The sequence below is a fragment of the Anomaloglossus baeobatrachus genome, chromosome 3 (genome assembly GCF_048569485.1).
Source record: "Anomaloglossus baeobatrachus isolate aAnoBae1 chromosome 3, aAnoBae1.hap1, whole genome shotgun sequence".
Taxonomy (NCBI): Eukaryota; Metazoa; Chordata; class Amphibia; order Anura; family Aromobatidae; genus Anomaloglossus; species Anomaloglossus baeobatrachus.
The window spans coordinates 273,689,004-273,715,620 of NC_134355.1; the positions used below are offsets into that span (position 1 = coordinate 273,689,004).

At 44.1% G+C, this 26,617-nt stretch overlaps 1 protein-coding gene across 1 annotated transcript in view; it reads right to left on the reverse strand.

Annotated features, from left to right (window-relative positions):
• The window catches only part of PDE7B (phosphodiesterase 7B), a 532,107-nt gene extending 514,372 nt beyond the window's left edge, over positions 1-17,735 (reverse strand). The window contains exon 1 of the mRNA XM_075339855.1: positions 17,446-17,735. Coding sequence (XP_075195970.1) covers positions 17,446-17,466 — 21 coding nt within the window. The 5' untranslated portion in view covers positions 17,467-17,735. The remainder of the gene's footprint in view (positions 1-17,445) is intronic.
• Between the last annotated feature and the right edge of the window lie 8,882 nt (positions 17,736-26,617).

A 26,617-nucleotide genomic window follows, 5' to 3' on the forward strand; every position in this document is an offset into this window, starting at 1 on the left:
ATGGCAAACGCTAGTGACACGGATCACACACGGACTCTAAAAACGGACAAACGGATGAATCATACGGACATATGGAGACAACACGGATGTTACACGGAACAAGAATACGGATGAAAAAACGGACAACGGACATGAAAAACGGACCGTGAAACACGTGCGTGATTTTAACGGACGTGTGAAGGGGGCCTAAAACTAATCTGACTCCTTTTCCCGCCTCCAGGACTGTGAACTCCTTGGTGGGCGGGACCAACCGCCTGGCCCAGCCCCTGATGTGGACATCAGCCCTTGGAGGAAGGCAACAAGGATTTGTGTTTGACTTCGGTGTGCCTAGCCGGAGTGTGGGGTGTGTTGGTGTAGTACCTGTGACGACCTGGCTTGTCCAGGGCGCCACAGCAACATGTCAATTTCTCTTCCGGCAAACATGTTTTATTTCCTTATTTTCCTCATAAACTTCAATGCAATGACAACAATCCCTGAATAAAAAAATTCAGATGCATATTTTGTTGCGTTTTACCAGCAGAATTGCATTAAAAGAGCATGTAATCCGTACATGACTTCAACAATAAAGGTTCATCAAAGCCACATACCGGAAAGTATCCGAAACAAACAAAATTTAGTTAAAAAAATGGCATACCAACAAGAGACAAAAAGAAAAATAAAAACACAAAAAACCTAATGTAGTTAATTGGTGCAAAAATGATGCAGAAAATGTGGAACATAAAAAAATGCACTAAATACTGATCATGGGAATTTAGCCTTACCCATTTGTGGTTCTCCTTGATAGATAGCTATATGGGGAAATCCTCCACTTGTGTACCCACCACACCGTATAACGTTCTAGCTAGCGGGAATGGTTTAGGTTATAAATAGGCCCCAACCTCAGGTTAGAACTCTGAGCTACAGTATACTTGTGGGGACAGAAGTCTACTCAGTAGCCTAATGACTGCACATCTTTGGGAGAAGTACTGCTAGAATACCCAAATGGAACCTACTCTCACATGTAGTGGATGAAGCAGGAACTGCCAATGCTTGTGATGTTACCTTGCCAGACTAATTGGAGGAAGACTTTGCTACAGAGTTGGATGTTGACGCCTACTCAGAGATTGCTGCCCTATAGAGTGGTGCAACGACAGTGTGTGCAGCCCTGAGCACCCAAAGAAGTAGTGAGATAGATGTGGCTCCACCCTTTTAGGAGAACCACACCGGTATCCAGTGCACCTAGCACTGTTCTGAAACATTTGAAGCCTGTCACACTGTTGCCTACAGACACTGGCGGATGAAGGCAGAAAAGAGCCCCTGTGCAAGAACAGTATTTGGGCCCTTTTCAGTCTAATAACTCATTAAAATGCACTGTTTCACCTACTTTGGAGGTGGATATAGGCCCCCTTTCTTCTTGGGCCCCTGTGCGGCAATGATATGTCTGCCCGCCTACAGAAGATATAACTGTCAGCCTTTATTTCACTGCAATACTGAACACAAAAGATAGTAGAAGTAGCGTTTTGAAGTTCACCAGCTCCTATGTTCTCCTGGGTTCTTTCTTAATATCTGGGGTATACCACACAACACCAGCTGGGTGAACAGTTCTCCCCAACTACTTTACTGGTTGAAGCTTGGGAGAGCAGATGGGCACCCATGTGAAACGCGGGTTCTGCACAGTTTTTCATAAAACGTGTCTCCACATGCCAATACTTTCCAATCTGCATGCCACAGTCGGACATCAAACAACTGTTAATTGTGCCTTGATTGTACACTTTCTGTGCTTTTACAGCAGGGAATAAAGATATTAAGGGTTATAGCATTACACTGATTCATAACAAGTAACTGTGCATTGGTAAAACAAATATGCCAACAGCCCTTTTTGGCAAATATTTGCATGTTCCCCATAAAATATTCAAATTGTCTCTCCAGGAAAGGAGACAAACTCTAGCGCAGCCCCACCTATTGGAAGTGGTGATCCTAAAAGTCAAAAGTGGATTTTTAACAATCCTTTGCATATGACTTAGATTTTATGCCAAATCAGAATCCCAATTTGCAGACACGGTGTTTTGGGGTGCTTGCCCCTCGTCAGTGCAAAGTATGGGGTGTCTGATCTGGCTCATGAGAAGCTATGTGGTGACCACGGGGGAACACTATTCTCCTTAAGGAGACTTTGCAAGCCAGTCTGGCTGCCAGTAAGGGGACTTATAGCTGCACTGCCCCTCTGGGAAATATTCAAATTGTCTCTCCATAAAATAGCAATTCTGTAGCATCTCATTTAGCACATTGTGTCAATCCTTTATTATTCTTCCTGTCAATTTTTGAATAAATTGGCAACTGGGTGATACCATTATGTTGATCAATAGATCTTTTCCAACGTTGCAGATTGTAATAAGATATTCAAGTTTTCTTCCAAATTAGCTAATTAAATTAATGCATTTTGTGATGTAAGTGCAGGCAAACATGCAGCATGCATAATAGTTGGTAAAGTCTCCTATCATGTATTTTATAAGGATGCTCTAAAAAAGGTTCCTCTACCCTTGTGACCTGATTTCTGACATAGCGTATGTTACCCTTTGAAAGCTAAACCAGTGTAGATTTTTTTAAGTAATTAAATGTTTATATGAGTTACATGCTGGTAAACTGTTTTTCTCCCACACCCCAAAAACATACTGATAAGTTATTTGTATTCTTTTATTATTTTTAATAATTATGCCTAAGGACAGGGCCGGCTCCAGGTTTTTGTGGGCCCTGGGCGAAAGAGTCTCAGTGGGCCCCATCCACACATAGACATGCACAGATACATACACATACAGGCATACGTATGCATACTTATTTCAAGAGAAATTCACAAAAACACATAAATAGACATAAATCTAGACACAGTCATATACACTGACATACATAGATACACATCATACAGCACACACACACACACACACACACACACATTATTTTTATATATTTATCCTGTATATATATTTCTAATATTGGGAAGCCGGCAACAGCCTCACTCACCTCCCAGCTTGTCTAACAGACATGGCCGCACATAGAGCACACTAACACTGCTGTATATACATCACAAGAGAGGCTGGGGACAAACACATTACTGGGGGAATATATATTACTGAGGAAAGGGGTATACAGCAATGGGGGGCATACAGCTCTAGAGGAGGGCAGTGACTGAGGTGGGGGGGACAAACAGCTGTGAGGTGGGGGGTGACATGCAGCTCTGGGGGTATACAGCTCTGAGGGGGTATACAGCACCTGGGTGGAGGGAACATACAGCTCTGGGGGGTATACAGCACCTGGGTGGAGGGGACATACAACTCTGGGGGGCATACAGCACCTGGGTGGAGGGGACATACAACTCTGGGGGTATAGTAGTTTGCAGCCCCCATATTGTGTTATGAAGCCCCCATTGTCCTCCATATAGTATTATGTAGCCCCCATATGCACTATGCAGCCCCCATATAACATTAAGCAGCCCCCATATAGCACAATGCAGACCTAGATAGCATGTAGTATATAGCCCACTTATAGCACAATGCAGACCCAGATAGCAATAGACACCCTCATGTAGTATACAGCCCACATATAGCACAATGCAGACACATATAGCATTAGGCACCCTCATGTAGTATACAGCCCCTAAATACCACAGTGCAGAGCCAGATAGCATTAAGCACCCTCATGTAGTGCAGAGCCCCTATATAGTACATTGCAGAGCCAGATAGCATTAGGCACCCTCATGTAGTTTATAGCCCCTATATACCACAGTGCAGAGCCAGATAGCATTAAGCACCCTCATGTAGTGCAGAGCCCCTATATAGTACATTGCAGAGCCAGATAGCATTAGGCACCCTCATGTAGTATACAGCCCCTATATACCACAGTGCAGAGCCAGATAGCATTAGTCACCCTCATATAGTACACAGTACCTATATAGCACAGTGCAGAGCCATATAGCATTAGGTATCCTCATGTAGTACACAGACCTATATAGTACAGTGCAGACCCAGACAGCACAGTGCAGAGCCAGATAGCATTAGGCACCCTCATGTAGCATACAGCTTGTATATAGCACAGCCTGTATATAGCACAGTGCAGAGCCAGATAGCAATAGGCACCCTCATGTAGCATACAGCTTGTATATAGGCTATATACAAGCTGTATGCTACATGAGGGTGCCTATTGCTATCTGGCTCTGCACTGTGCTATATACAGGCTGTGCTATATAACATAGCACAGCCTGTATACAGCACAGTGCAGAGCCAGATAGCAGTAGGCACCCTCATGTAGAATACAGTGATTAATACTCAGTGGCGTAACTAGAGTTTGATGGGCCCTGGTGCAAAATTTGGACCGGGGCCCCCCTCCACGTACACCGACACTTAGGGTACGGAATAATGACACTGACACTTGGGGTACAGGATAATGACGCTGACACTTGGCTCTTACCCTCAGTACCCAGGTTTCCCATGATCTGAAATCCCTCTATCAGTACCCTGCTTTCCCATGTTCTGATATCCATCTTGTCCTCAGCACCCAGCTTCACCATGCTCTGCTATACATCTTTCCCTCAGCACCCAGCTTTCCCATATCAGAGCATGGGAAAGCTGGGTGCTGAGAGAAGATGTATAGCAGAGCATGGGAAAGCTGGGTGCTGAGAGAAGATATACAGCAAAGCATGGGAAAGCTGGGTGCTGAGAGATGTACAGCAGAGCATGGGAATGCTGGGTGCTGAGAGAAGATGTACAGCAGAGCATGGGAAAGCTGGGTGCTGAGAGATGTACAGTAGAGTATGGGAAAGCTGGGTGCTGGGGGAAAGAGCCTTTTTCCCTCAGGACAAAACATTTCCATCTCATACTTGTATCTTTGTCCCCCCTTGTATATAGATCTCCAAATACTATAATGGCCCCCACAAAGCCTTCCGTATAATATAAAGGGTCCCACATAACCCTTGATATATTAGAATGCACCCCTATAGTTCTCCATGTATTACAATGCATTTCCCCAAAGTTCTCCATGTATTATAATTCACCCCATAGTTCTCCATATATTATACTGCACCACATAGTCCTCCATATATTATACTGCACCACATAGTCCTCCATATATTATACTGCACCACATAGTCCTCCATATATTATACTGTACCACATAGTCCTCCATATATTATACTTCCCCACATAGTCCTCCATATATTATACTGCACCACATAGTCCTCCATATATTATACTGCACCACATAGGCCTCCAGTTTTATAACGCACACCCATAGTCCATGTATAAGGTAGCCTCCATATTCCTCCATATATTATAATGTAGCCCCCATAGTCCTATATGTATTATAATGTAACGCCATAAATCATCATATTGTATTATGCAGCCCCATACTCCTTCATGTATATACAGGACCACCCCCGGAAGAAGAACTATTAACGAAACCTATAGGTCGGGGTTCAGGGTTCCCACCACATCTCCAGGTATGGTAACAGTACTACTGCTGATCGAGGGATATATTTCTAGCCATTAGGCATATTGATTCTTTGGTATCTTGGATCAGCGGTTTTTTGCACTACTACCTTTGTAATGTACCCTACCATGGGCCACTTCTTTATAGGTGAGCCCTAGGCTGTGCACTCGCTAATATTATCTTTGCATGTGTACTTTTACCTGCCGTATGTTGTGGTGAGAGCGCCACCTGGTGGCATAAACCATCTGTCTCTATTTTTTATCGCTTTTTGCTATTTGTATGAAAAAACTTTTTCCTATATAAATAAAATTGAAGTGTTTTTGCAACTGAGTCGTTGTACAGTACTGTTCTTTCTTGTTCTATCATTTATCTGTATATGGCTCTATCCATATTTAAAAGATAGCACGGGATTGGTCGTGTCTTTTGGTATTTTGTACTTAGTCCATGTATAAGGTAGCCTCCATATTCCTCCATATATTATAATGTAGCCCCCATAGTCCTATATGTATTATAATATAACGCCATAAATCATCATATTGTATTATGCAGCCCCATACTCCTTCATGTATAATGCACCCCTATATTCCATGTATAAGGTGTCCTTCATTTTGTATTATGCAGCCCTATACTCCTCCATGTATAATGCACCCCTATATTCCATGTATAACGTGTCCTTCATGTTTATTATGTAGTCCCATAGACCTCCATGTATCATGCAGCCAGCACCCCCAGGCCTCCATGTGTCATGCAGCCAGCAAAATAAAAAAACAAGTACCTCTCTTCTCCTTCCGACCCCTGCGACCGCGGTAGTTACTCCCCTGCCCCCCTATCTCACACACCCTGCTCCCCATAGAGCCTGCACCCCCATATCACACACACTACACCCCCATATGTCACACACCCTGCTCCCCATACAGCCTGCACCCCCATATCACACACACTACACCCCCATATCTCACACACCCTGCTCCCCATACAGCCTGCACCCCCCAGATCACACACACTACACCCCCATATGTCACACACCCTGCTCCCCATACAGCCTGCACCCCCATATCACACACTACACCCCCATATATCTCACACACCCTGCTCCCCATACAGCCTGCACCCCCCAGATCACACACACTACACCCCCATATCTCACACACCCTGCTCCCCATACAGCCTGCACCCCCATATCATACACACTACACCCCCACATCTCACACAGCCTGCACCCCCCAGATCACACACACTACACCCCCATATCTCACACACCCTGCTCCCCATATCTCACACAGCCTGTACCCCAACTTACCCCTCTCAAACATTCTGCACCCCTTCACATCCTTCTGTCACAGTCTGCAGCCCTCATATGCCACTCACCCTGCAGCCCCCTTTCCCCTCATGTCCCCTCTTTTCTTATTACCAGTCATGTGTCCAAATCTCCTTCAGGATTCAGTATCTTTGCTTTCTGCCCAGCATCCTGTGTCTCCTCCCACACAGTCACATGGGCATGACATCATCGCAGGTCTTGCAGGATGGCTTATTCCGTCTTCTGTGCAGGTCAGGAGCCCTCCTGCAGCTCAGAAATGGCTGGTGGGCCTCTCCAGGTCAGGGGCCCCTCTACTGACACTGGGCTCCCCTGACTCACAGGCCGGCCCCCTGACGGTCGCATTGTCGGCCACTACACAGCGGCACTACACATAGGGGCCCGGTAGCCGGCTCTGCAGAGCGGCTGCCGGACCCCTATGTGTACTAGTGCCGCTGTGTAGTGGCCGGCCTGTGAGTCAGGGGAGCCCAGTGTCAGTAGAGGGGCGGCTCACTCGTTCCCCCACTGATCCGGTCTCCTCGGCGCGTCGTCCATTGCTGTCGCTTGCTCTGACCTCTCAGCAGGCGCGCAGTGATGACATCACCGCGCTCTGCTGCAGAGCTGTCAGAAGAACACCGACAGTCACAGCGGGGAGAATGATAAGAGAGGGAGCGCGCCGCTCACTCTCTCATCATTGCTCTCAATTGTATCGGCACCTGCGATGCCGATGCAATTGAAAGCGCGATCCTCGGCGGGGGGCGGTGAAAGCGCGGCCACCGGGCCCCCCTGAGTAGCGGTGCGCCACTCCTTCCTGCCACCGCGAGTGGGCCCCCCCGGCAGCTCAGGGCCCCGGCATTTGACCGGGTTTGCCGGGTGCTGGCGCCGGCCCTGCCTAAGGAATTTAGATTGTGAGCCCCATTGCTAGAGAGGCTGATATAAACTTTGGTAACTTCTGTACAGTACTATGATATACTGTATGTTGATGCTATATAAGCACAAGAAATATATGAAAATGATGTATTTTTTACCTTTTGTTACCTTTATTTTCTCATAGACTGAAAGTTCGCAGGCAGGGCCCTCAGTTCACTTGTTTGGATTGTTGAATTATGTGTTACTAGTAGTGATGAGCGAGCTGTACCATGATCGGGTGCTCGGTAGTCATAACGTGCAGTTGGATACTCTGATGAGTGTAACTCGGTAAGAAGTATATTGAAAGTCAATAAGGAATTTGAGCATTTTTCCAGAAAATCTTCTAGAAAAATGCTCGAGTCCTCATTGACTTCCCTTATACTCAGGTACTCAGGTTGCGCCCGTCCAAGCTTCCAAATGCTTGTTACAAGTAACGAGCACCCGAGCATGGTACTGCTCGCTCATCTTTAGTTACTGGGGAATGTCTTATATTGTTTGTACATCTACTCTCGGAATTGAACATTCCTGTGGAATATGTGTCATGCTCGTGCAAGGAAATGCCAGGCACACTGTGCAACACAGGTGATACAAGACAATACCATGGGGATGAAAAGGGTAGGAAGGCCCTTACGGGTCACCTTCTGACACTGTAGCAAGCAAGAACCACTTTGCGCAGAGTCCCTATGTGCAAATTCACATCATGCACAACTTGGGAAAAACTTCCCTGACTGAGAGGAGCAGCATCAGTAGCCAGTATGGGAATGGATCTTGCTAATAAACTACAGATGGGACCGTGGGTCCAACCAATGCGAGAATCCACTATATTGGCACTTGCTCTACTGTCCACAAGAAAAGAAACAGTCCCATTTTTTGGACCAAAAACCACTTCAGCAGTTATGGTGAACTGGGATGTAAATGTGAAGGAAATGTACACACCCAGGTCGCCTCCCTCAATACGACCTTTGGGATGCAGCTTTCAAAAAGTGTTATTTGTTTGAGTAAAGATGGACAAACTCCTGTATAATGGCCCTCAAGACCACAGTAAAAGCATACCCAATCTCATGGCGAACCACAAGCAAACTAGTCTGAGAGACGCCCCCCCCCCGCAACTGAATGGGTTCATCAAAGTACAAGGGGAACTTATTCCCTAGGAAGAACTACAGGGGGTGGTGGTCAATGTAGATCTATCCCTGAGACGTCTTATATGAAGAGCCATGGCGGTCGCTAGACTCTGGAGTCGCATACTGAGCCAATGCATCTGTAAGCCTACCTGACAAACTCTGGAAAAAATTACTCCTTAGGGAAGGATTATTCCCCTGGGTGTCAGTTACTCATCTACAGAACACAGAGCAGTACTCCTCCACCGTCCGTGCCCCCTGCTGGGGCTTACGAAGTTTAGACTCAGCAATGGAGATGCATTCAGGGTCGTCATAAACAAGGTCCAAAGCTGTAAAAAAGTTATCCACCAACCGCAAAGACTGAGAGTCGGATGCTAGAGAAAAGACCTGAGACTGGGGATCACCCTGTAGAAGAGAGACTACAATCCCCATTCATTGTTGCTCACTCCCTGACGAACGAGGGCAGACCTTGAAAAACATAATTTACAAGCTTCCCTAAACATCATAAATGTGTCCCTCCCCTCAGAAAACCTGTCTGGAAGGGCAATCTTGGGTTGGGCCTGAGTCTGGCAAGGAGGTGAGACCAGCAGACCCACAATTTGCTGCAGCTGCTGCAAAACCTGCGACTGCAGATCCATCAACTCTTGTGATAGACTGGATTTGTTGAGCAAAAACCAAGCTAGATTCATCAGTAATCGTGAAAAAATCTTTTTGGGCCAGTTACAAAGTCCCGCTCTTGTATGGGAATACCTGGCGCACAGTGCAACCTAGAGAATACAACAGGGATGGAAAGTCTAGGAAGGCCCTAACAGTAGATGGGTCACCTCCTCACAATGTGTCTGAACCCTGAGATCCATAACATCTCTATACGGGTACTTTCCCCGTCACCATCCCATGCATAGTCCATAGCTATCCCTCCACTCCCCCAGAGTAGTGTCACTACTGCAAAAGTCAAAAAGAGAGGAAGAAAGACAGAGAGGGGAACATATACAAAAGGATCTGCTGCACAATAAATCCAACTTCACCTGTCAAAAGTGCAAACTTGTTGCCCTTTTAGAGGAAAAGGTGCAGGGACTGGAAGAAAGAATAGCAACTTTGAAGCTAATTAAAGAGCATGATGACTTCTTGGACGAGGTAGAAGCAACCATTCAGGATATGGAAAGTGAGAAAAGCTTCAGAACACATACAGAGGCTGAAAAGTGGACACATATGACCAAAAGAAGCCAGCGTATCAAGTGGTCGTCACCACCCACACAGCTTAGCAACCAATATGAAGCCCTTATGCTGGAGAACGAAAATGGCACAGCTCAGGATGATACCATATCTACAGGAGAAGACACAGTATCATCAAAAGAAGTTACTTTGTCAACAAAAGCAGAAACAAAAGACACTCAAAAGCACTCAGGAGCAACAAGCAGTGCGTCCAGAAAGAAAAGAAGAGTGGTAGTTATGGGCCACTCACTACTAAGAGGCACGGAGGCAACTATCTGCAGGCCGGACATAACCGCACGAGAAGTATGCTGCCTCCCGGGAGCAAAAATCAAGGATGTGGCCAACAGGATACCAACTATACTCGGATCCAAGGACGAATACCCGTTCCTATTGATACATGTAGGAACAAACGACACGGCAAGAAATGATCTACCAAGTATTTGTGAAGACTGAAATTCTGGGGAAGAAAATAAAGGAACGGAACGTACAGGTTGTTTTCTCATCAATCCTCCCAGTCGATGGCCATGGTGTCAGAAGATGGAATAGGATACCTGATTTGAACAACTGGCTACGACGATGGTGCAGGCAGCAAGGATTTGGATTCTTGGACCATGGAGTGAATTACCTCTACGATGGACTTCTCGCAAGAGACGGGATACATCTCACGAAACCTGGGAAACACACGTTCGCCAGAAGGCTTGCCACACTCATCAGGAGGGCTTTAAACTAGAAGAAGAGGGGATGGGAGAAAAAACAGCAGACAAGAACATGCAGCAGAAGGACAAACTAATCAAGGATACTAGATGCCGTAAAGAGGACCCAAGACAGGGTACTAAGAAGGAAGCTAAGAAAAGGAGAGCAAAACTTCTTTCCTGCATGCTGACCAATGCAAGAAGCCTGACCAATAAGATGGAAGAACTGGAGCTGGTAATGTATGAGGAAAAATACGACATAGTAGGAATAACTGAGACATGGTTAGATGACAGTTATGACTGGGCGGCTAACCTGCAAGGATATGAATTGTTTAGGAGGGATCGTAAAAAAAGGAAAGGTGGTGGAGTCTGTCTATATATAAAGTCCAGTTTAAAGCCCAGACTAAGAGAAGATATTCAAGAGGGAAATGAAGAGGTGGAGTCTCTATGGGTGGAGATACAAGGAGGGAAAACTAATAAAATCCTCATAGGGGTTTGTTATAAGCCACCAAATATAACAGAAACTACTGAAAATGTATTATTGAAACAAATAGACAAAGCAGCAAATCACAATGAGGTGATTATTATGGGGGACTTCAACTACCCCGATATAGACTGGGAAACTGAAACCTGCGTATCTCAGAATGGAAACCGGCTTCTGTCAGTAACTAAGGATAATTATCTGTCCCAACTTGTGCCGGGCCCAACTAGAGGGGCAGCCCTTCTCGACTTAATTTTAAGCAACAGGCCAGATAGAATAACAGATGTACGAGTGGATGGGCACCTAGGGAATAGTGACCACAATATAATACAATTCCACTTGTCCTTCAGTAAGGTGCCTTGGAGGGGGGTTACAAAAACGCTGAATTTCAGGAAAGCAAAGTTTGATCAGCTTAGAGAAGACCTTCGCCAAATTGATTGGGACAATGTCCTCAAAAATAGGAGCACAGAAAATAAGTGGGACATTTTTAAATCGGTATTAAACACCCACTGCGAGCTAGCCATACCATGCAGAAATAAAAGGGCTAGGAACAGGAGAAAACCAAGTGGCTAAATAAGGATGTAAAAGGGGCAATGAATAATAAGAAAAAGGCATTTAAAAAGCTAAAACAAGAAGGCAGCGAAGAAGCATTAAAAATATATAGAGAAAAAAATAAAATGTGTAAAAAACAAATACATTTAGCAAAAGTAGAAACTGAGAGACTCATTGCTAAGGAAAGCAAAACAAATCCCAAACTATTCTTTAATTATATAAACAGAAAAAAGATTAAAATTGATGGTGTTGGCCCTTTAAAGAATAATGAGGGTAAAATCATAGAAAGCGATGTGGGAAAAGCAAATGTTTGAAATACTTTTTTCTCAACTGTGTTCACACAGGAAAAGCATATGCCACGGGAAACGCAGAGTGATAATGTAAACGCTTCATTAAGTATGACCTGCCTAACCCAGGAAGAAGTGCAGAACCGACTTAGTAACATTAAAATTGACAAATCACCAGGCCCTGATGGCATTCACCCTCGGGTATTAAGGGAGTTAAGTAGTGTGATAGACAGGCCTCTGTTCCTTATATTTAAAGACTCTATAGAAACTGGATTGGCGGCTAGCAAATGTGGTACCAATATTCAAAAAAGGGTGTAAAAGGGAACCTGGAAACTATAGGCCGGTAAGCTTAACATCTGTTGTGGGTAAAATGTTTGAAGGGTTTTTAAGGGATACTATTATGGAATGTCTCAATGTTAATAATTGTTTAACTCCATATCAACATGGATTTATGAAGGATCGCTCCTGTCAAACTAACCTGATCAGCTTCTATGAGGATGTAAGCTCTCACATGGACCGAGGAGAATCATTGGATGTCATTTATCTCGACTTCGGTAAAGCATTTGACACTGTCCCACATAAAAGACTGCTAAGTAAAATGAGAAAGCTTGGGCTCGGGGAAAATGTGTGTAGATGAGTAGGTAGCTGGCTTAGTGGTAGAAAACAAAGAGTGGTTATTAATGGCGCATACTCAGATTGGGCCAGGGTTACTAGTGGGGTGCCACAGGGGTCTGTATTGGGCCCCCTACTATTTAATATATTTATTAATGATCTGGTGGATGGTTTACAGAGTAAAATATCAGTATTTGCAGATGATACAAAACTATGTAAGGTAGTTAACACAAAAGAGGACAGTTTGCAACTACAGATGGATTTGAGTAAATTGGAGAATTGGGCTGAAAAATGGCAAATGAGGTTTAACACAGATAAGTGTAAGGTTATGCACATGGGAAGGAGAAACAGATGCTACGATTACTTACTAAATGTGAAACCGCTGGGGAAATCAGACATGGAAAAAGACTTAGGCATCTTAGTCAATAAGAATCTAAATTGGAGTGCCCAGTGTCAGGCAGCAGCCACCAAAGTAAATAGGGTGATTGGATGCATTAGAAGAGGTTCGGGGCACGAGATGAAAACATCATTCTCCCTCTGTACAAATCACTCGTCAGACCACACTTGGAGTATTGTGTGCAGTTTTGGGCGCCGGTGCTCAAGAAAGACATTACTGAACTTGAAAGGGTTCAGAGGCGGGCTACTAAAATAATAAATGGAGTGGGTGCATTACAATACACGGAAAGGTTATCAAAATTAGGTCTATTTACTCTAGAAAAGAGAAGACTTAGGGGAGATCTAATAAATATATACAAATATATCAGAGGGCCATATAGAGATCTCTCCCATGATCTGTTTGTACCAAGGACTATGACAAGAACAAGGGGGCATTCTCTTCGATTGGAGGAAAGAAAATTCCTACATCAGCATAGAAGAGGGTTCTTCACGGTAAGAGCAGTGAGGCTCTGGAACTCTCTTCCTGAGGAAGTGCTGATGGCCAACTCACTGAATGAATTTAAGAGAGGAATGGATGCTTTTCTTGATAGCAAAAGTATAGAAGGTTATAAATAGCATAATCTTACAGGTAGATAGAAGAGCGACCAAGATTATTAGAGGAATGGGTGGGCTGCAATACCAAGACAGGTTATTAAACTTGGGGTTATTTAGTTTGGAAAAACAAAGGCTTAGGGGGGATCTAATCACAATGTATAAACATATGAGGGGACAGTACAGAGACCTTTCCAAAGATCTCTCTACACCTAGGCCTACGACTGGAACACGGGGCATCCACTACGTCTTGAGGAAAGAAGGTTTAATCATAATCACAGACGAGGATTCTTTACCGTACGAGCAGTGAGACTATGGAGCTCTCTGCCGCATAATGTTGTAATGAGTGATTCACTACTAACATTTAAGCAGAGCCTGGACGCTCTTCTTGAAAAATATAATATTACCAGTAATGTATATTAGATTTTCTGACAGGGTGTTGATCCAGGGAACTATTCTGATTGCCGTATGTGGAGTCAGGAAGGAATTTTTTTCCCCATTGGAGCTTATTTGACACATTGGGTTTTTTTTGCCTTCCTCTGGATCAACATGTTAGGCTACGGGTTGAACTAGATGGACTTAGAGTCTCCCTTCAACCTTAAAAACTATGAAACTATGAAACTATGAAACTATACACCAACACCAAAGTTGCAGACAAACCCCGGGATTGCAAATGAAAGGACTCCAGCAGCTTCCAGAGACTTCCTCCCCCCCACGGTGCTCAAATCAGAAATGAATTCTATAACTGGTATTAGCTGATGGAACATGTGACTATTTAAAGGAAAGGGGAGTGGTCACAAACTTTTTACACTTGAGACTGGAGTAACAAGGAACTACGAGCAAGTAAAGAGTCCTTAGCCCTTGCTGCATAAAAAAGCAAATTTAAAACCCAGAGTTTCAAAAGGTAATGCGAAACTCAGATCCCAAACCGTCAAAGGTCTCCCAAGGACAGGAGACACTCGTGACAATATATTGGGGCCATATAAATAAAAACTATTAAGACTATTAATATTATTTATTATTATTATAATAATATGACAATGATGAGTACCATACATAGTGCACTCCTTCCCTTCATTTCTTTAGGGTATGCTCGGTCTCATCTGTGGTGTTGAATGGTAGACAATGGGAGACCCATTGGACAAACTATATTTTCCATTGCCACATCAGGAAGGCATGCAATGGTGCCCTGTAGATCAGAATCCATAACTTTTCATAAAGGATCTGCCTGGTGACTGGAGATCTCCATCTCTTCTAAGGTAAGAACAAATACCTATTTTCAATTACGTTTACCCCACCACATTATCAATGCATCAAAAAACAATTAGATAAACTTTCAAGAAATGATATTGTAACATTCTCATGAATATCAGGCTAGGCCACTCAGTAGCTTTTACTAGGCAACAGGTTTACTTTAAGCAGAAAGAACTGCAAGAATGATTGATGCCAAACTAACGAGACAGAATCAGCATCCATAGCTTATCCAAAAGTCTGGTATTAAAGAGCTTATTATTGCACCAACGGCAGCGTCCACAAGACAGAGCCAAGGGGATGCTGGAGTCTCAGTCGTGTGGAAGCAACACACAAAGTCCCTGTTTTTCTACCAAGCACTGCAGAATAGCAATTGTCCATTCACAGCACATACCACATCCTCTGCATTTTTCCCTGATAATATATGTACAGTCCTTAACTCCAAGGCTGCTTGGAAAAACTGCAGCACATTGCAAAGTAACACCTTTCACAACACCAACCATTCTTAGAAACACTAACGAATAAATGAATGTAAATGTGAAGTGCAATGTAATAGGTACGTTCAGTCCAGCCTATTGCCTGTCAAGAAAACTAGGATTTAACTCTTTCTACCTGATCAGCCATGCAAATTCTCTTCTACAATATAGCATTTGGCACTCTAAGGTTGTACTATATCATTCACTGGAAGTCATTATTATCACATATTTTTGAATTTTTAACTATCACTAGAAATGTTTTCCCACTTACTTTTCTACTAAAAATGTCATTTCCTAGAGGTGTCTCCTTTTAAATGCACATTCAAACGATTGAAAAAGCAGATTCTGCAAATGATGGCATGTTTTACGTACTAGTAGGAACAGCTGATGCTCCAAAACGCAGCAGCTTAAGTTGACAAACATTCTACTTTGCCTATGACATAACTGCTGGATAATATATGTATGTATGTATATATATATATGTATAAACTATACGTATATAGATAGATATAGACATTTCTGCCATGCCCAGTTGTCAATACCTGTTGTACTCATTCACTAATGCTATGCAGTGCCTTGTACATTCACACACTGCAGCAATCTCCCAACAAGCTCTGCATTGCATGAGGGGGCTGAGTTTTGTATTGCTGCCTAGGCCACAAAGGATTCATTCTTATTTTTACTATTAGATTTAACTTAGCAGTAGCTTTTTCCAACGGCTGGAAACAAAATATATGGAAGAAAAGGGAAAAGTAACCATGTTTTTTATTAATTTTAGACTGCACCAAATTAAACCTCTAAACTTCAACTAAGCAAATAATCCCAAATATGTATACATATATTTAGGTGAATATAGAGCTGTAATGGTTTGTTTGCCAATTTAAGTCTTTTTTATGCTGCAACAAGTAACATTGTAACATCTGTAGAAGCAGCATCTGGATTCACTTGTGTTCCATGGTACCTTTGTATATGCACATATTGGATATAAACGACCTGTACATTTTATTGTAACAGATAAAAACCTGATTGAGGTACAGCTTGGGCCGCCATTAATCGTCCACGATGTACCAGCGTGTTATCTGGCAATAACTTGTCTAGTACATGTTTACTGTCATATTCAGACGTGACCACTCAGAGCATTATAAAAATAGAGCTGTTATCTGTATAAAATAGTCTGGCAAATCAAGCCATTCTGGGCAGGAGAAGAAACACTTTCCTATTAACCATGCTCATAACTCATTGCTTATGCGTTACATATATACATATACGCCATAACTAATTGTTAAATAGTCTAGTGCGTGTATATAGTCTGTGTGTGTGTATATATATATATATGTTTGTGTAATAGTGTGTATATAGTATAGATATATACATATATATGAGCGTGTGTAATATAGTGTGTGTGTGTATATATAAATATATATATGTATAAATATAAGTTTGCATTTATATATGCATGTATGTGTACGTGTATATATATATATATATATATATATATATATATATAATTTTTTCACATGTAAAGCATCATGGAATAAATGGCGCTATAATAATAAATAATAATATATGCATGTATGTGTACATATACCATGCCTGATGAAGAGACCTGAGTAGTCTGGAAAGCTTGCAATTATTACCATCTTTTCAGTTAGTCATTAAAAGGTATCAACCACTGAGGACTTGAGTTCTTTTAAACAATTTTCTTTATGTGTACATATATATATATATATATATATATATATATATATATATATATATATATATATATATGTGTGTGTGTGCGTGTATATGTATGTATGTATGTATGTGTATATATGTATTTATGCATTTTTTAATTTTTTTTCTACTTTATTATTGTTTCTTTTTCTTTATTTTACAAACTACATTAGTAAACACATCTCTCATTATGGCAAATCAGACCTGCCATAGAGGCAACATGAAGGGCGCAGATACCACAAACCTGTTACCATGGAAATATAATTGTATCATCGAATCGCAAGACCAAAGCAACATGTAAAATAATAACAATATTAATGACATCCAGCTTCATCACTTGCTGCGCAAAGTCTGATCTATCCCTGTTGCTAGGATCATATGCAAATGTAATAAAGGCTACCTACCTCAACCATTAAACAAGACATTTAACCATAGTTGCAGCTCAGTGACCTCCGATTGCCTTGAAATGTGTGATCGATGCTGCTTGTGCATGTAGACTTGTGCTGCAGAGTCCAGCAGCAGCATCCAGGATTAGCTTTGGGACTGGTTCATTAGTAATGGAAGGGTTAATAGAAAGAGGAGCAGGGTCCCGGCTTGTGGTGGATGTGGGGGTTCTACTTTAGTTTGAGGCTGCTGCAGTGTGAGTAGCTATAGGACTGTGTATTGGTGAGGGCTCTACAGCTGGGAGGTGCTGCAGTCGGTCACCACTGGCAGACAGCAGCAGACCAATAGGCTCGAGCACTGTCAGCTCCCAGCACTGAGCTCCCCTTTCTGTGCTTGTTTCCTCATTTCCAAAGTGACGTCAAACAGCTTGGAGTTTTTTCCTCTTCTCCCTTGCTGCATGCACAATTCATTTCACAGACTGCCTATGAGAGGAATGTGCTCTCACACTTCTGCATAGCTAGAGGTGTTCTGCACATACCTTACCGGCACACGCATTGTGTGTGCTGCCTGCTTCACAGACTTCGCAGAGCCAGCCATTTTATGGTCTATGTCCTTTCTTATCACAAGAATGAAATTCTTTTATTCTGTGACTTTTTGTTTCTGCACCCATTAAGTCTTTCAAACAAATTGTAACCCTTTTGTTGACAGATGCGTCTGCTAAATTTAAACCAATTTCCAAACTTCATCACGCATAAGTCGTCTTCACTCATATAGTACCAGCACTTTTCAATTCAAATGGTACATGTACAAACAAAATCAGATTTTACAGAGAAATAACTAGTTAACAACTCCAACACTAGAAGCTAGGGCCTTGCCCGCAAAAGCTTACAATCTCCATAACCGTACAATTAAAATTGTGCAAACTAGATTTATTATCAAAATATATAAACTTCGTCTGTTTGCTATAAACCAAACATGAACAATTTGACCAGCTCAAAACAATACAAAAAATGGTTTCTCATAAGTCAAGACAAAATACCACTTTTGACGGGACCTAACAGCACATACATGTGCCCGATCCATGGGCACCGTGTATCATACAATGGCTGTATGATTTCAGCCAGGTATGTTTATTTCTAAAATGATGCAGTGTTTCTGAGAAAATCATAGTTCAACAGCCACCAACAACATAAATAATTAACAACTGCACCACAACTGCCACCATGATTCTGCTGACTCTGCTTCACTTCTAAACTCTTCCCTTGAGGAAACAAACACTCCAGTTGTTAGTTCCTGTCTGTTCTTTCCAACCAGAAGATGCTGTTATTCACTTGCAGATGCTGTAAGATGTTGGCTGGATGCATCTTTCGTTCACCACCCCCTTACACGAGAAGCTGCTGGGACCCGCCTGTCTGACTAGTCTCCCATGCGACTCATCCCTGGGGCTACTAAACTATGTTTTTCTCTGAAATGCATCAGAGTTTCAGAGTTAAACATACATTGCTGAAATCATACAGGCACGGACTGATCCATGCTGTGTATTTAGAAATATTTATCAGCTATTAGGTTCCCTTTTGTTGGAATATGTTTAGTGCAACAACTTCATTCCTGTCTATGAGTGTTTAGTTGCTAGGTTTGTATGCTGTTAATAAAATTATTGTAAAATAAACTCCAGAAGGTCTCAAAGGAAGAGGACGTGACTGTATTTTGCGTCTTGCATCCATGACGAAGGAAGCTGCTTGCAGATGCAGCAGATAGAGACACACAGAATTGATTTCCTGCAATCTATTAAGCTTACTATGTCTGTTCCTCATTGTTCCTGAATAAACGAACCGTGAGTATCGTTTAGAATCCACTGCCAACAAGGTATGGGCCCAGAGCAACACAGAGCAAGAGTAACACAGAGCAAAACCAGCCCAAAGCAAAGGCAGCTCAGAGCAACAATGCAGAACACAGATGTCCACTAGTAGCAATTCTGTCAAGTTCACAATGCCAAGCCTGACTAACCAGAACTACCAGTCCTGAAAATGCTGCTGATAAGAGAAGGTACGTGGAAATATACTCAGGAACCTGTGCCTCATCCATTACCAGGTGACTGGCTAGAGAAGGATCAGAAAGCACAAAGCACTATCTCCCTCAGTATAGATGATAATCACATTGTGCATATATGCAAATGGGTAACCACAAAGGACATGTGGGTTTTTACACAAAGTGCATGAAACATCAAATTTCTGCAATAAGCTTTTTCTCATGAGAAACCTGTATCAGTCTAACCTAAGTGTTGGCCAGAATATGCAGGACTATACTGCATAAAAACACCCTAGAGATTGTGGAGCACCTCAGTGGCATTGGAAAAGACCAAGAAGTGACCTTCAAGAAAGTTATAACACACTTGGCACTGCACTAGATGCCTGGCCAGATGATGAGCTCACACTAGAGGATGTCAAAGGGAAACTTGTATATGAGTACAAAAGAAACACAGAGACTATAAGTAGCAATAATGGATCTAGAGTACAAGCCGCATTAAAGACACAGGCGTTCTCAAAAAATAAGCATAATGTAAGAGCAACTCGTGAATGTTTTGTCTGTAAAAAGCCCAGCCACCTTAAGGCTCCCTTCACACATACGTGTCTCTGGTACGTGCTAGGTCCGTGCCCGCATGTACCGGAGACACGGGCACACGTAAACCCATTAAAATCTATGCGTCTATGTGCACGCACGTGTGCAGCCATTGGCCAGTGCCTCCGTGTGGAGCATACGTGTCCATGTGCTCCACACAGATGCATGTCCGTTTTTCTCCAGCAGCACAGGTGTCACACGGCCTGCACCCGTACCACACGGATGTAGTGTGGATGCGGTCCCGTGTGACACGCGCCGGAGAAAACTCATGCGTCAGAGAAAAAAATAACAAACCTTTACTCACCTTCTCCAGCCCTCCTGTCTCTGCCAATGCTGTCACTTGCTGCCGACCACCGCTCATTATGCTCATTTAATATTCACTTCACTGCGGCGGAAGCGGCAGCAGCAGGGAGTCGGCAGGGCTGGAGACCGAAGTACAGCACCACGGACAGCGACGCCAGGGACAGGTGAGTTGAAAGTTCTCGTTCTCCGTGTGTTATCACGGATAACACACGGAGAACACACGTAGTGCCATAAACACGGCACACGAAGGGGAAAACGCACATTTGACACGTCCGTGAAACACGTGCGTGATTTTCACGGACGTGTGAAGGGGGCCTAAAGAAGACTGCAGAGTTTGGAAAGCTACAATGAGTCAGCTTAAAACGCAGGACAGTCCTCAAAGGGTTAAAACAGCTGTAGAGGACAATTCTGCATGTATTGAAGCTGCATTTAATGTCAGTATAGGCCAATCTGCAAAGCATATCTGTTGTATAAATTTTGGTGCAACCAGTCATATGACAAACAACAAGGATTTTTTCTTTGACTTTAATGAAAGCAAGTCAGAAAAGGTCATCTTAGCTAATGGTCTCTATATGACTTCAGAAGGAATAGGAGACGGCTACCTCCACTGTCCAGTTTCCTCAGCACAAAGCAGAAAGATCCCAGTAAAGGATGTTCTCTATAGGGCGCTTTACACGCTAGAATATATCTTACGATGTGTCAGCGGGGTCACGTCGTAAGTGACGCACATCCGGCATCGTAAGTTACATTGTAGCATGTAACAGCTACATGCAATTGCGATTGAACGGTAAAACGTTCATCGCATGCACGTCGTTCAGTTCCTAAAAATTGAACGTCAGGTTGTTCTTCGTACCCGGGGTAGCACACATCGCTCCGTGTGACACCCCGGGAACGATGAACTGCAGCTTACCTGCGTCCTGCGGATCCCGCTGGCAATGCGGAAGGAAGGAGGTGGGCGGGATGTTTACGTCCCACTCATCTCCGCCCCTCCGCTTCTATTGGCCGGCTGCTGCGTGACGTCGATGTGACGCCGAACGTCCCTCCCACTCAAGGAAGTGGATGTTCGCCGCCCATATCGAGGTCGTATGGACGGGTAAGTACGTGTGACGGGGGGTTACTCGTTTGTGCGACACGTTCAGCAAATTGAACGTGCCGCACATACGATGGGGGCGGGTACGATCGCATACGATATCGTATGCTGGATCGTATGGTGTAAAGCAGGCTTTTGTCCCCAGGATTGAAAGTAATCTTCTGTCAGTAGAGACGTCTTGGGCACAGAGACCAAGAAGCAGTAAGAAATCTAGCTCAACTTGCAAATGGTATTGAAGTTAACCAATGTAGTGAAGTGATGAAGTACACAAGTTGTCTTAAAGGAAAAATGTCCAGAATGTCCTTTCCTAACATAAGCACCACTAGATATGCACAACCACTGGATTTGATACATACAGATGTTTGTGGTCCAATGAGTATTCAAACTCCTAGCAAGAACAGATATTTTCTCACATACATTGATGACTATTTCAGATACACAGTTGCTTCTCTGCTTCACAATAAGGATGACGTTCCAAAGAAACTTGAAGAATATCTTGCTGAAGTGTTTAACAAATTTGGAAAAATGCCAAAAGCCCTGCGTGCAGATAATGGAACTGAATATACAAGCGGAAAAGTGAAAACCATTTTGAAAAAGAATGGAATTGTGCTTTAGACTACCATTCCATACAACCCAGAACAGAATGGCAATGCAGAAAGAAAGGACCGTACTCTCTGTGAAAGTGGAAGAAGTATGTTGTTTGATGCAAATCTACAGTCGTGGCCAAAAGTTTTGAGAATGCTACAAATATTAATTTTTACAAAGTCTACTGCTTAAGTTTTTCTAATGGCAATTTGCATATACTCCAGAATGTCATAAAGAGTGATCAGCTTAACAGCAATTACTTTCAAAGTCAATATTGGCTAAGAAAATGAACTTTAACCCCCAAAACACATTTCAACAGCTTTGCATTCCTGCCTTAAAAGGAGCAGCTAACATTGTTTTAGTGATTGTTCTATTAACATAGGTGTGGGTGTTGATGAGGACAGAGCTGGCGATCAATCAGTCATGATTAAGTAAGAATGACACCACTAGACACTTTAAAAGGAGGCTGGTGCTTGGTATCATTGTTTCCTTTCAGTTAACCATGGTTATCTCTAAAGAAACACGTGCAGCCATCATTGCTCTGCACAAAAATGGCCTAACAGGGAAGAGTATCGCAGCTACAAAGATTGCACCTCAGTCAACAATCTATCGTATCATCAAGAACTTCAAGGAGAGAGCTTCCATTGTTGCCAAAAAAGGCTCCAGGGTGCCCAAGAAGGACCAGCAAACGCCAGGACCGTATCTTAAAACTGTTTCAGCTGCGGGATCGGACTACCAGCAGTGCCGAGCTAGCTCAGCAATGGCAGCAGGCTGGTGTGAGTGCTTCTGCACGCACTGTGAGGCGGAGACTCTTTGAGCAAGGCCTGGTTTCAAGGAGGGCAGAAAGAAGCCACTTCTCTCCAGAAAAAACATCAGGGACCGACTGATATTCTGCAAAAGGTACAGGGAGTGAACTGCTGAGGACTGGGGTAAAGTCATTTTCTCAGATGAATCCCCTTTTCAATTGTTTGGGACATCTGGAAAACAGCTTATTAGGAGAAGAAGAGGTGAGCGCTACCACCAGTCTTGTCTCATGCCAACTGTTAAGCATCCTGAAACGATTCATGTGTGGGGTTGCTTCTCAGCCAAGGGAATCAGCTCACTCACAGTCTTGCCTAAAAACACAGCCATGAATAAAGAATGGTACCAGAATGTCCTCCAAGATCAACTTCTCCCAACTGTCCAAGAGCAGTTTGGCGCCCAACAATGCCTTTTCCAGCATGATGGAGCACCTTGCCATAAAGCAAAGGTAATCACTAAATGGCTCATGGAACAAAACATAGAGATTTTGGGCAATCATCAAGAGACGGGTGGACAAACAAAAACCAACAAATTCTGGCAAAATGCAAGCATTGCTTATGCAAGAATGGACAGCTATCAGTCAGGATTTGGTCCAGAAGTTGATTGAGAGCATGCCAGGGAGAATTGCAGAGGTCCTGAAGAAGAAGGGTCAACACTACAAATATTGACTTGCTGCATTAAATCATTCTAACTGTCAATATAACCTTTTGGTACTCATAATATGATTGCAATTATATTTCTGTATGTGATGTAAACATCAGACAAACACAATTGAAAACCAGAGGGCAACAGATCATGGGAAAAAATAATTTTGGTGTCATTCTCAAAACTTTTGGCCATGACTGTACCTACAACGTATTGAGGAGAAGCCATTGTGACAGCCTACTATCTTCAAAACAGACTGCCACACATATAACGCCTTATGAGCTATGGAACTGCAAGAAGCCTAACCTGAAGCACTTCAGGATATTTGGATGCAAAACGTTTGTGTATGTTCTCAAAGAAAAATGCTCCAAATGGGAATCACATACAAAGCAAGGGGTGCTAGTGGGCTATAGCAAAACTCAAAAGGGTTCCAGAATCCTGCACCCGGAGATCAACACAGTAACAATTAGCAGAGATGTGGTGATTGATGAAAATCTAAGCGCCTTTCTTATATGGTCAGAACATTTCCTGAGCCACAGTTATGGCAAGAAATGCAAAAACTGCCTGTCCAAGAGAAACAGAAATGGATTAATGTCGCTAATGAAGAGATGGGGTCCCTTCACCAACTCAAAATATGGGAGCTTACTGAGCTACCACGAGGAAACAGGGCTAACAGATGTAACTGGGTCTTCAAAAACAAATATGATTCCGAAGGTAAAGTTCACCGCTTTAAGGAAAGATTGGTCGCAAAGGGGTAGTCGCAAAATATGGTGAAGATTATGATGCTACATTTTCTTCAGTTGCGAAACAAATCACATTCAGAATTTAATATCCGTTGCTGCAATTCAACAGATGACAGTGAGAAATTTTGACATCAAAATAGCCTTTATTCATGGTAACATTGAAGAAGAGTTGTATATGAGCCAACCCGAGGAATACATTAAAAAGGGGGAAGAGCATCTTGTTTGTAAAATACAAAAATCTCTCTTTGGTCGGCAAGAGCATGGAACGCCAAAATGAATAAAGTGTTGATTGATGAAAGATTTAAGAGATCTCAAACTGATCCATGTGTGTATAGAAAAAATGTACCCGAGATGTGGATGTATGTTTTTCTATATGTACATGATGTAATCATGTGACGCCCCTGAACTAGCCAGGGTGTCACAGGATACTGAACTCCTATCTCTTTTGGTGCAGAGCTCAACCCCCCATGGTTCTGGGATCCTAACCTTTGGTATTGCTCCATCAGCATTCAAATCCTAGCCACACCTTACACCCCACCCTGTCAGGCACACCAGTGGGTGGTCTAGCTGGAACAGAGCCACCTGCCTAGGGGTCAGGCAGACTGGTGGGAGGGACTGAGTCAGAACAGTGAGAGCTCCCAGAGTGAGAGGAGCTGGGAGTGTGATGCCCTGGACGGGCCAGGAGGTCACAAATAGGGCCCCGCATTACACCCTTCCCTTACAGGCGACATCAGCCAACCTTAAAACCCTAGTCACCTCCCTCGGGGCTTGATAGACACACCAGGGGGTGGAACCAGACGGTTGGAAGACACCCACCTAGGAGTTTTAGACAGCCCGGGGTGGGAAAAAGTCAGTTCAGTTCAGTTTGGGGAGTTGAGTTGTAGAGTTCAAGGAGAGTGGAGGTCAGGCCTGTGTCTCAGGCCTTAAGGCAAACTGACAGGTACCAGGGTAGGAGCCCTGGTGCTTTTGGCTAGGAGGCTGACGGCCGATCAGGCTGAGGGACCCGGTCTGCCCCTGCCCTCTATATTGCTTGTCTCGCCATTCGTACCGGTTGCTGCTGACCCCCCGCTTGGTCCGATGCCACCAACACCGGCAGTGGAGTCCATCCCACCTGCCCGCAAGGACCAGCTTGAGGAAGCCACCAACTGCCAGCCCGTCACCGACCCAGCACCGATCCTGGCTCCACGTACCACCTGCACTCGGAAGGTGCCCCGACTTGCTCAAGACCCGCTACCGGCCCCGGAAGAGGCCGCACCCAAGACAACAATGGCCCCGGCAGCCCGCCCGGCCAAGGCGGAAGCGGTCTCCGACCGGAAGACGGTGCGACAAGAAACGCTGGCCACTCCCAGACTCACAGCCTCGGCTGAGGTGCAGCGGAAATGTGCCTGCGGGGCATCCGCATGAACCACGTCACAGCGGGGCCCTCCAATGCAGAAGGTGCCGGTTGTAGCCGGCACGGAGGTGCTCCGGCTGGGCTCGGCCCCCGTGCAGGTCACTATGGAGCAGGCTGCAGACACTCTGTATTGGGAGCGGCAGCAGCGCCAGCTGGGCTGAGAAATTGCGGCCCGTGAAAAAAGAAAGGCGGAAGTCCTATCCAGAACCATGCAGGAAAAGTACAATCTTAGGAACGCCACCTAACTGGTGAGGGGCCCGACACATGAAGGCCAAGTCCGGCACTTTGACCCCCGACGAGGATGGGGTTTTATCTTTGAGCCGGGCATGGAGGCCGAGATCTTTGTGTTCAGGAGGGACATGTACCCGCATCTCCCCATCGGTCATCCCAACCGGGACCTGGAACCCGGAGAACTGGGGACGTACACCCGGCACTGTGGAGAGAGGGGGTAGTTTGCCCTGGATGTAACAATAAGGGTGACCATGGGAGCCCAGCTACATGTCCACCTCTCTCCGCCACCTTCCAGTCCTGAATATGCCAAGTATTAAGTGGTAGTGGTTCCTGGTTACCTTCCTGCAAGTCCCCATTGGGACCCTGTTGATGTTCCCATTTTAGTTACATATTTACAAAAAGACATGGCTGAGAACTTGCAGGCCAACCCAAAACCTATTGGGTCTTGTAAATAGCCCTAGATCACCCTTTTCATCATGCTGCAGTCTCCGGAGAGGCTGGTTGGAGGAAGGGCCTGCGGCAGAGTAGGCCGAGGTCCCGTCACCACAGAAACCAGTGACTATCCTCCGGGTCAGGGGTCCCCTCGACGTGGGGCCTCTGAGAGAGACTGCCAGGTAAGGAACTTATTACTCGGCCCGTATGGGCAACAACCGGACCCAAACCCATTTCCTGGACTGGGGAAAAGGGGTGCACACCAGTGATTAGTGGTGGCACCAGGGCTACGTTTGCTTCGGTGGGTTAAAGTGAAAAGGACCTGGTCCTGTCCCGTCCCGGTTAATAAA